General features: G+C 48.8%; 5 protein-coding genes and 1 pseudogene across 6 annotated transcripts, besides 1 other annotated feature; 2 read left to right on the top strand and 4 right to left on the bottom strand.

Moving 5' to 3' along the window:
• TRVA0_040S01420 lies at nt 1–840 on the bottom strand (annotated as a pseudogene). Its single transcript has one exon. A coding segment is annotated over exon 1 (840 nt).
• Nucleotides 1–840: a mobile genetic element.
• A 970-nt stretch (nt 841–1,810) lies between these two features.
• Nucleotides 1,811–2,866, bottom strand: TRVA0_040S01398 (transcription activator GCR1-like domain-containing protein; the record flags this gene model as incomplete). The annotated part of the gene is made up of 1 exon (XM_076686616.1): nt 1,811–2,866. One exon carries the CDS (start codon nt 2,864–2,866, stop codon nt 1,811–1,813), a length of 1,056 nt encoding a protein of 351 aa, XP_076539210.1.
• Nucleotides 2,867–4,362: 1,496 nt separating this feature from the next.
• Nucleotides 4,363–5,466, top strand: SCS7 (fatty acid alpha-hydroxylase; the record flags this gene model as incomplete). The annotated part of the gene is made up of 1 exon (XM_076686615.1): nt 4,363–5,466. One exon carries the CDS (start codon nt 4,363–4,365, stop codon nt 5,464–5,466), a length of 1,104 nt encoding a protein of 367 aa, XP_076539209.1.
• Nucleotides 5,467–6,396: 930 nt separating this feature from the next.
• On the bottom strand, nt 6,397–7,713 carry TRVA0_040S01354 (uncharacterized protein; the record flags this gene model as incomplete). Its single annotated transcript, XM_076686614.1, has 1 exon — nt 6,397–7,713. One exon carries the CDS (start codon nt 7,711–7,713, stop codon nt 6,397–6,399), a length of 1,317 nt encoding a protein of 438 aa, XP_076539208.1.
• Nucleotides 7,714–8,210: 497 nt separating this feature from the next.
• RTC2 (PQ-loop repeat-containing protein) lies at nt 8,211–9,170 on the bottom strand (the record flags this gene model as incomplete). Its single annotated transcript, XM_076686613.1, has 2 exons — nt 8,211–9,011; nt 9,066–9,170. The coding sequence occupies 2 exons, from the start codon at nt 9,168–9,170 to the stop codon at nt 8,211–8,213; spliced, it is 906 nt and encodes a 301-aa protein (XP_076539207.1).
• Nucleotides 9,171–9,546: 376 nt separating this feature from the next.
• On the top strand, nt 9,547–10,359 carry SEC65 (RNA-binding signal recognition particle subunit SEC65; the record flags this gene model as incomplete). Its single annotated transcript, XM_076686612.1, has 1 exon — nt 9,547–10,359. The coding sequence occupies one exon, from the start codon at nt 9,547–9,549 to the stop codon at nt 10,357–10,359; it is 813 nt and encodes a 270-aa protein (XP_076539206.1).
• Between the last annotated feature and the right edge of the window lie 146 nt (nt 10,360–10,505).

Raw genomic sequence — 10,505 nt, 5'->3', positions numbered from 1 at the left:
GCGCCAATACCTGAACTTCTCCTCACCAATGGTAATCTCCATCCATTCCACCATCTTGCCCAAACCTGCACCGATTGTCGTAAGCTTCTGGAGGCGTTCACCCAGCGGGTTCGCGGGGTTTAGCTTTCCTTTTAGTCGTAGCGCTGCGTATTTCCACACTTCGTGTTGCCGTAATTCGAAGGGTGGAATGCCTGCTTCATTCTGTAGGGCTATCACTGGCGTACCGCGGTACGCGCCAATAATCCTGCTGAGACCTTTGTTCTGCATCCTTTCCAGGATATCCTGGTTGGTCTTAGCCAGCCGATGATACCAGATAGGCGAACCATATTCTGCAACCGACCTTACACATGCTGTGTACAATCGTGCCATGGATTCTCCGGTCACACCCCGGTAGACTCCGCCGAGGCGCCCAAAGATGTTCGTAGCCGTCTTGACCTTTTGAACCACTGCGTGGACATGCGGTATGAACGTCAACCGTCTGTCCAAATGAATCCCAAGTAGCTTAATAGTGTCCTCGGGCTTCTTGTGGCCGTGATTGTCGGGAAGCACCAGCGGTTTATCCTTTACTCTCCTCTTCTTCTTCGTCCGCCCTGGGACGAACGGCATGAGTTTGCGGTCAACGTGGAGGAATCCCAGTTTGTCCCCATAGTCAAAAGCAGTATAGTTCTTCTCCGCCCAGTCGTGGCACGCCTGGAGGATCCGACTAAGTCGCTTTGCGTTGCTGTTCCGGCTAGACCCAGAGACATAGACCGTAATGTCGTCGATATACCCCACAACCTTCGCACCTGTCCGTCTAATGACATCATACAGAGTGCTCGTGTAAATGAGAAATAGGGCATTCTATGGGAATCCTGACCAAAAGAAATTGACGCTATGTCAGGGAGACCTTTCCCTCAACGGATACGCATGTCAGATCATCAAATCTTTAAATATTGACAGAGACAACAGGCAAAAATACGCTGAGCTGCATATCGAAATCTCAAAAATTGCAGCTGCAGGGCGTAAAGAGTTTGAGAGAGTAGGGCCTGTGATTGAATCGATAATATAAATGAATCGTCTATGGATCAAAGATCAAAAAGAATCGATAATAGCTTGGTGGATAAGAGTGCATGTTATTCGGCTTATTCGACATTCGAGAAAGGATTTTAAGATCTATATCAACAACTACGCTCAGTTTGGAAATGTAAGCAATGCAACTATAATCACATTGTAGATGAAGCATATTTTATATTGGCAGTTAGTTTTTTTATCAGTACTGTAGTTAAATAGTGGCACCAATTATCAAGCAGAAATTAAAAATTTTTAACTACTTTGTCTGAAAAATGATCCTTGAGATGGATTCTTTCAATTGCATGCCGGTGGTAATTTCGAGTGGCTCCGCTTCGCAAAAAGGGCTCGCAACAATGACACAGCTCCTCAAAGAGAACCGTTGCCCAACGGCAGGTCGACCCGCTAGCGAGCCATTGTCAACCCTTTACGACAGAAGAGTATGAAGATTTGAAACTCCTAAAAGAACCATTAAAACCGTTAACTGACTCTCAGAGAGCGCCCAATCTCCACGCAAATGCAGTACAACTGCGGGACGCAATAAATATGAGAGTAAATTTGTTTTTGTGTATAAGAATTAATTAGTTGAATTACAGTCTCCTGACCATGGCCTAAACCAAAGACTTTGAGAATATAGATTCCTATTCATAGAACCATTGCCAATTCCTTTTAAATGTAAATGTCCCAGGAAAATACAACAATGTACCAGTAGTCCCTAAGTAAATGCAAAACATGTATTATATTGTTAGTAATATGCATCAAGCTATTCAGCTAGAAACAGTAACCTGTTCTGCTTCCTAGCGTTTGTAATAAGTATGTACAATTGGTGTAATGACAGCGGACCCTTGTTGCCAATTGGGCTCTTATGAGTTCTATACCATTCTGCCCTGTCCACTGCTTCTGCTTCTGATATATTCAGTGCCGCTGCTGTGCGATGGATTTCAACAACCAGTAGCTTCCTTCGTTGGTAAAATTTGGCACAGTCTCGTCGCCACGCCGGACCGAATCGCTTGTCCATGAGCGCAATCGGAGGCTTCCCCCTCACGCCGTAGTACCATTCATTCCACAAATCATGCACCGTGCGGTTACGTCGTTCCATTTCAAACCCGTCAAAACTATAGTCCTTCCATTTGTCGTCGTCTGCCACTATGTTAGTATTTTCTCCAGCCCAGCGGATCGGCATTCCCGCACTGTTTTTTCGCCCATTCTGAATAGCTGAAGAACTGGCACTCCCCGAGGCGCTCATTCTCCTCCGTATCTCTGAATCACCGCTAGCTAGAACCAATTGCGTCGTCTGAGCGGCCGAGGTAGTATGCTGTGGCTGTTGGGTGCTATCAGTGTTCTCGTCTGTACCAACTGGCAGAACTAATGCATGCGACGGGGCCATGGTGCCTGTGCTCGAAGAAATAACGCTATTTCGGCGCCGAGACGGCATTGCCATCATTGTACTGTCTGGAATTGCATTGGCGCTGCCGCCGCTAGTAGCGCCATTTTGACTATTTCCCATGACACTGTTGTTACTGCCTACCGCATGGTCGCTGCGGAATCCATTTCCCGGCTTCAGCTCGGTAGCGATATAGTCTGCAATGGTCTTGATCTGATTGTGCTGAGCCTGTCCGAGGCTGGACTGCTTCTGCACCTCGCGCAGGACCTGGTCGACTTTCTTTTCCAGCCGCTCAGTGTTGCGTTTCTGCTCCTCGAGGCCTCGATGGTACGAGTTGAGTCTGTCTTCTATCACATGGTAGCGGGCTTGAAGTATACTGAACATCTGGCCCAGGTCCCGCTGGTGGTTGGTGCGGCTCTCATCGCCCTCACTCATCGCTGGTTGTAGGGGGACGTAGGTGTACTCAGGTCCCTTTCTGTGTCCAAACAGCACAGTGGGCAAAAATAAATGAAGTCCGTTTCCGCTCCCGGCGCCGCAGGAGTTGGGACGCGCTCCGTCCTCGCGGTTCTAGCTTTGGCTGAAGAACGACAGGTTACAACAGATTTGTCACTATTTTTTGGCCAATTTATTTCGAGTTTCGCTACTGCTTATGACTGAATCAAAGTTTTTTGGTGGTATTTTCGCAATACGATAAAATGCCTCGGAACAATGCTTGGGGCGTAAATCATTCTACTGCAACCCGGTACCGTACCTGAGTAGCCATGGATGTTTTATAATGATCCTTGGATGTGAGTAACAGGTTATAAAAATCTATATATTTTATCAAATTCAGCAGGGTGTATAATTGTCCTAAGCCGTGTAGTTCCACAGGGCAGAGAATTGAATATTATGAGCAAATTCAAGTTACCTGTAACGTAACTTCGTCTTGGTTTTGAAGAACCAGAAACTGATACCTAAACAAATTGTTTGCAGTAATCAAGATCTTAGAAGGTAAGTGAAAATGGCTTTGAAATAAACCGTCTGTTGTCTATGGCGAATATCTGCATCTCAATAACAATTGCAAGATGCTTAGCTCTTAGCGCGCACCGGATAATCAATCACTTTCCGGCATGACTACAGGACTATCCGCTGTACTTTAATTTTAATGGGTCTTTATTGATAAAACCGAAAGCAACGATCCACCATGCAGCTTAAGGCTACCTAGGGACTTCACCATGTTGTGATCGTTACATACCAATTGCATGAGATGAGAAGATCTATGTAGCCATCAAAGGAAAGCTAACCAAGTCGCACAATATTGTGAAATATCTTTTTCAGTTCAATATGTGTACTTAGTTGATATTATAATAATAATCTCGGGCATAGAAGTCATAGTTGATATTTTATACCAGTATAGGCTGTTTTTCGGATTTTAACGGCTTTCACACACTCAACTGCAGTACCGGTAGCCAGGGCTTCACCTACCCGGAATTAAACACTTACAAATATACGGCTTAGTGACATGCTGTTAAATGCAATGTATCAAGTAATGTAATGGATAGTGGTCTGAGTCTACAGAGGAGATTGATCCAATCATCAGCTCAGCATGCACATGTGCGTTGCAGCTTAGTGTATCCTTTTATACGGCCGCGGAACCAGACTACACATCTTGGTTCCTTGATTCACTATGCGTGCGTAAATAAAACCGCTACAGGTAACTACACAGAAACGGAGATAGGATGATGACAAAAATTCGAGACATTTTGTGAAGAAAAAAAATAAGGAGATACGAAATAGCCAGACCTCCTTAAATTCTCAGTAAAATCACGAAGAACATCCGATATTCCAAATCCCAGCGAAACCGAGGGGCGGAGTGAATATTTTTCAGGGGGAAAAAAAGGATACACGTTTTGATCCCACAAGTCATCATCAATACAATACACATCCATACCATGAGTTCTCGATCGCTACCGCTTATCACCAAGTCTGAACTCGCCGCGGCCCAGGAGAAGGTCCAAAAGGTCTACGTGACTCTGGACCACCGTAGAGTATATGATGTGACAGAGTTCTTGGAGTCTCATCCCGGAGGCGGTGATCTCATCGTCGAGTACGCCGGCCGGGACGTGTCGGATATCATGAAGGACGTGGTTTCGCACGAGCACTCTGAGTCGGCGTACGAGATGCTCGATGAGGACTACTTGATTGCCGCCCTCGCGACCGACGAGGAAGAGGCCAAGCTGCTCAGGGACAACCCAGACCGGGAGTTCTTTAAGGCAACCGAGGAGCCGGACAGCGAGACAGAGCTCACTGTGACGACTGACTTCTCGCTAGATTACAAGAAGAACCAGTTCCTCGACCTCAACAAGGCGCTGCTTTGGCAGGTCTTGTTTGGCAAGTTCACCAAGAAATTCTACCTCGAACAGGTACACAAGCCGCGACACTATGGCAAAGGGTCAGCGCCCATCTTTGGCAACTTCCTGGAGCCTCTTACCAAAACTCCATGGTTCGTTGTGCCCATTATTTGGATTCCGGTAGACATTTATGCGGCGTCCATCGCGTTGGAGGGTTTGTCGCCCCTGGTGTTTGTTCTCACTTATGCCATGGGTCTGTTTATCTGGTCTCTTCTTGAGTACCTTATGCATCGGTTCCTGTTCCACCTTGACGACTATCTGCCCGAGAACCAGATAGCGTTCACTCTGCACTTCCTTCTTCACGGCGTCCACCACTACTTGCCCATGGACAGGCTGCGTCTGGTCATGCCACCGACACTGCTAATTATCCTCGCCTCACCTCTGTACAAGCTGGCTCATGTCCTGTTCCCATACTACTACGCCAAGGGCATCTTTGCCGGTGCCTTCATGGGCTACATTTGCTACGACTGCACTCACTACTTCCTGCACCACGTCAGGCTGCCCGCTTTCATGAAGGAGATCAAGGTAAACCATCTAGATCACCACTACAAGAACTACGAGCTAGGCTTTGGCGTTACCTCCAAGTTCTGGGATCAGGTCTTTGGCACAGAGCTCATCGACACCTCCAAATCCATCATCTCCTAACTTCTCACCCTTTTTTATTATTCTTATTTATCATCTCTATATATATATAATTGGTAAAATTACGATGTGAATAGATCCATTGTCTAGACTCTTTTTCATTTTTCTGCATTCTTGTAGGACTATCGAGTAGAGCTTGGTATACCACACAGTGTAGCTAAGGTGTGTCACCTTTGATTTCGATGATCCAAGTGAACCTCCGACAGCCCACACCACTAAAAGATAGTCAACGGTAATGACACAAGAGAGTGCTGAAGAACTGAAACTCAAGGGAAATGAGCTGTACAAAGAGAAGCAGTTTGAACAAGCGATAGAGGTGTATCAAAAGGCTCTGACGTGCTGTGATGAAGAGGACATAAATCTTCAAGCTGTACTGTGGAGCAACATATCGGCGTGCCACTGGGGAACGCAAGACTATAAGCAGACCATAGAAGCTTGTACTAAATCCATAGATCTTGATGGGACATACGTCAAGCCTCTACTAAGGAGGAGTAATGCAAACGAGAAACTCGACACCTGGGCGTCTTTGGAGACTGCTATGGAGGATCTGACTAAACTAAAGGAGATCACGGCCGATAACGACACCAAGCTGAATCGCGAAATTGAGTCGCACATGCGACAGCTAGCACCGAAACTAAAAGCCAAGCAGGAAGCAGAAACGTCCGAAGCCATTGGCAAGCTCAAGGATCTTGGAAACGGCATTCTTCAAAACTTTGGCTTGAGTCTCGACAACTTCAAAATGACCCAAAATAGTGACGGGGGGTATAGCATGAACTTTAAGCAATAATAGCCCGACCAGATATTGCACTTGTAGACCTGATCGTCCATCTTTTGAGCCAGTCTGATCATTGCACTATGGACTTGTTCGCCCATCTTTGTAGATTCCATATGAATGAAGTCATCTGAGGGAAATCTAGAGGAAGGGATCTGGAGTTACGGAGGCGTAGAATTGGTTGAAAGAGAGTTGGAGAAAAGGAGCAGACGCTCTGCGGCTAACCGACGCTGCTGACTGACCGAACGAGGGTCGACAACAAACGCGTCCTGGCTGATTGCGTACTGCTTAGTCCATGCTGGGTTCTTCTGTGCCTTTTTATATATTTGCCTGTCAATGAGCTTGAGAGGCGGCACTGATTTGAGCTTTAGCTGCGCCATCGACCTACGCTGCGAGCTCGCCTGGGCCTTTTTGATCATCTTGCGCTGCTTCTCTAGCTCCGGCAGATCATCCTGGAAGGAAATTGTCATATCAGCAAGCAGATCTGCATCGGAAGGCCTAGCAGTGCTCGTTGGAGTAGGAGTGCCCAGTAGTCCACTCTTGTCGGTCATCAAATTAAGAGTCCGTAACTCGTCAATATCCAGATCTCGCATGTTCCTATGTTTCTTCTTTTGCTTCTTTTTACGAATACCCACATCTTCGTGCTCCAAAAAGAGCCTCCGACATCGCGATATGGTGTGTCCGGAGAGTGCATGGTCTTCAACCACGTCCTTCCAGTCCTTTAGACGCCGGCATTTTTTCTCCGCTTGGACATCAAGGATCTGGTTGATTACGGCGAACACCCTCTCACGAGACTGTACCGGCAGAGTCGGTTCGGGGGCAACAATTGGTATAATGCGGTCGCCGTGGATGTGTGCCTTGTGGATGCGATTGTGCACAGTACGCTGGAACGACGCATTGAGCTCAAAAATAAGGTCGTCGGTTGCTCGCAGCAGCGTGGCGCGGGCGTCGGTTGCCTCTTGTTCTGTCGCCTCTTCGCCCTCGTCCTCAATGTCGCCGGGATAGATGTCATCCGCGTCAAACGGGTCCTTTCTTCCGCCCCGAACAGGATCGGTGAACAGGCCCGCAGATATCGCTGGAGTTGTCTGGTCAGCGAGAGGATACTGAGCTGGGCGGCCTGGATCAGTGTATGTGATCTGAGCCTTAGGCACCGGGGCGCGGTGATCCATGACCATTCGATGGTACTGCGAGGACCCGACAGTCTGCCGACTTGGAGCTGTAGCCGACATGGGCCAGGCCGTCCAGCGCACCGTGGGGAACCGCGTCTTGCCTTGGTTCTCGGGTTTTCTGTGCAGCAGGTGCGCTGAGTAGAGGTGTTTTGCGAGGTCGAGGTGCTGCTCTTGATCTAGCGAGCGTAGCACCTGCTTCGCGTCCATTCGTAGGTTATTCCATTCTGCGCGTGAGAGTGGAGGGGGTTGTTCAACTTCGTCTGCCTCCACAGGCTCTAGCTCAACTTCCTCGACTTCGCTGGAGCTCATTTCACTATGCAGTTGTGTAGACGGAGTGGGTCCGATCAGCATACTAGCATTTACGCATCATCATAAACCAGCGATACTATATTAGATCATACGCTCCACTTCAAGTTGATAAGCTATGCTGTATATATACAGGATTATAGGGGCTATATATGTAACGCATGGGGCTTAGAATTGCCCTTTGAGAAAACAAGATACCAGTAATAGTCACTGTAACAACCGATGTAACCGTTCCCGTTGGGAAGTTTTGTTACGCCGTAACTAGCAATGTTACCGATCTACCGAAGTTTTGTAACGCTGTAACGAGCTCACGCGGTGAACAGCTTGAAACATGTATTCTCCGCGAAGCGGAGCTACGGGGGTTTGGGGGCTGGCCCCCAAGTATGCTTTTATAGCTCTTTATAGGATGGATTGGAGTTCATTAGGCTATAGTAAATGGCTGGAGTAATCGGTATACAATATATATAAGGAGGGAAAAGAGCAAGGGGGCAGTCATTAAGTTATTCGTAGTCGCATTGATCATCATCGTCACAAGAGGAGGAATCGTCTTCGTCGTAATCCGGCTGGTAGATCCAGAACTGGCAGAAGATGATAAAGTCTAGGAAGAGCGTGCCGACCGAGCCGGCGAGCCATGATGCATTGATAAGAAGGTACTGGCGCGACATATCCTTGGCCAGGATGGACACAACGTAGCTGAGGTTGCCCAGACATGCAAACAAAAAGAACAAAAAGGAGATGCCCTCGCACGACTTCCTCTTGAAATTGAGCAGCAGCTGCGGCACTCTCGACCCGAGGTAGAAGAAGGCACACAGCCAGCCAAACACCTGGCCCCAGAAGTTCATCGTCTGCGGCTCCTCGGGGCCGTCATCGGAGGACTTGCTCCCCGACGATAGATACCACCCAATGACGCCCGAGGCGACCACAGAGGTGACAACCAGCGTGTTGTACAGCGCCGCTTTCCACCGCGGTAGTGGAGGCTCCACCACCACCGCCTGGCTCTCTTCATCTCCAATGGGCACCACTAGAGCGCCATACTGGTGGTGCTGCAGCACTTCTTCGTCTAGCAACGGCGTAGCCGGAGACAAATGCTTGGGGTCTACCGCCTCTGGAGTGTTCATGCGGCTATTGTACACCAGGCATTGGATAAGAAGCACAATGTCCGCCAGCGTGTAGTACACTGCGAGAATGATCATAGTGGGCAGGACATCCTGCAGAATGGCGCCAATTACATTGAAAATGTCGCCGGCCAGCCATAAATTGACAAACGTTAGCGACAGGCCCTCAGCGCTCTGTCTTTGGAACTATTAATTCAACAGTTAGCGTGGACAGGAGGGGACCTTAAAGGGTACACTTACGTTCTCGTAGAGCTGTGGGGTAAACACGATAATCCAGCATGCTATAGAGATCGATCCCGTGATGCCACTGATGGCCTCGGAGTCTAAATACAGGGCTGGGATCATACTCTTTTCTATGCTCCAAGCACTTTGGGGGTTCAACTGGTCGGTCGAGGAAATTCGTGATGAGGACAAAGCTCCCAATGGGACCCCGGGACCCTCGCATGGACCTGTGCTATTGAACCCGACAAATTAACCAGCTTATCTTATCGTTTGGCTGGCTGATTTTTTTTTCAAGGTGAAATTGTATTGTAATGTCAATTGTTGGCGGTTCTCCAGACCTTGTCCGCTTTCAGATCCAGATCTTCGAGATCTGGTTATCGGCGTAAATCCAGGAACGGAGTTATTGCGGTCGCCGGTCCGAAATTTACCGTATGAATGGATCCACTCCCCCCAAATACGTGGACGCAAAGCGAAAAACTGTACGAGCCAAGCCCATAACATGCCGCGATTAGAGGAGATCACAGACCAGGACCTGGAGGATATCGATAACATGGATTTCGATCCAGCGGAGTTCGATCCCAGGAATCCTTTTGCCAAGAGTAACCCGAGCGACTCGCGGGCAGCCAACTTGGTGCCAGTTGAATCCGCCGAAGCAAGCAGCAGCAGCCAGAAGCCGATGCCGCAGATCCCACAGCAGCAGGTCGGCGGACACCCGTTTATTTCCCGAAAAGAGGACATGGAGCAGTTCAAGTCGTGGCAGGTCATCTATCCGGTGTATTTCGACGCCAGCAAGAGCCACTCCGAGGGCCGACGGGTGCCCAAAGAGACGGCCGTCGAGAACCCCCTGGCAGACACCATCATTGAAGCATGCAAGGCAATTGGTATCCACTGCGTATACGAGGCCGACAAGACGCACCCGAAGGACTGGGCGAACCCGGGAAGAGTGCGAGTGCTCATCAGAGACGACGGGAACGCTCTCCCCCCGGCCATTCAGATCAAGAACAAGCGACATTTGTACAAAATCATTGGAGAGTATATGAAAAAGCATCCCACGACCGAGCGGAAGCCGTTCGAGGGCCCTGTCGCTGCGCAGATGAAGAGAACCCCGGGTATGGACCTGCCCGAGAAGGCATCTCCGCTGGCGGTTCCCAAGGGCTGGAACCTGAGCACCGTGCTGCCATTGAACAGCAGAGCAATGACCGGAGGCGAGCAGAATGAACAGATGCTGAAGCAGATGCAGGACCGGATGTTCCCTGGGCTCAACGTGCCGGATGTCAAACCAAAGAAGATGAAGATCCGAGCTCCACGTTAAATTATCGCCAGTAGGTTTTGTTGCTGGAGGGCCAGCCCTCCAGACCTCCCGTGGCTCCGCTTCGCGGAGGGCCCGTTGGTGTATATTATTATTTTTACGACTGATTAATGACTAGTCAACCAATAAATCAGGTTCATGAACACTTG

The sequence above is a fragment of the Trichomonascus vanleenenianus genome, assembly GCF_965637985.1.
Source record: "Trichomonascus vanleenenianus strain CLIB 3782 genome assembly, contig: TRVA0_040S, whole genome shotgun sequence".
In the NCBI taxonomy this organism is placed as follows: Eukaryota; Fungi; Ascomycota; class Dipodascomycetes; order Dipodascales; family Trichomonascaceae; genus Blastobotrys; species Blastobotrys vanleenenianus.
This window is presented reverse-complemented; position numbering and strand designations above follow the sequence as displayed.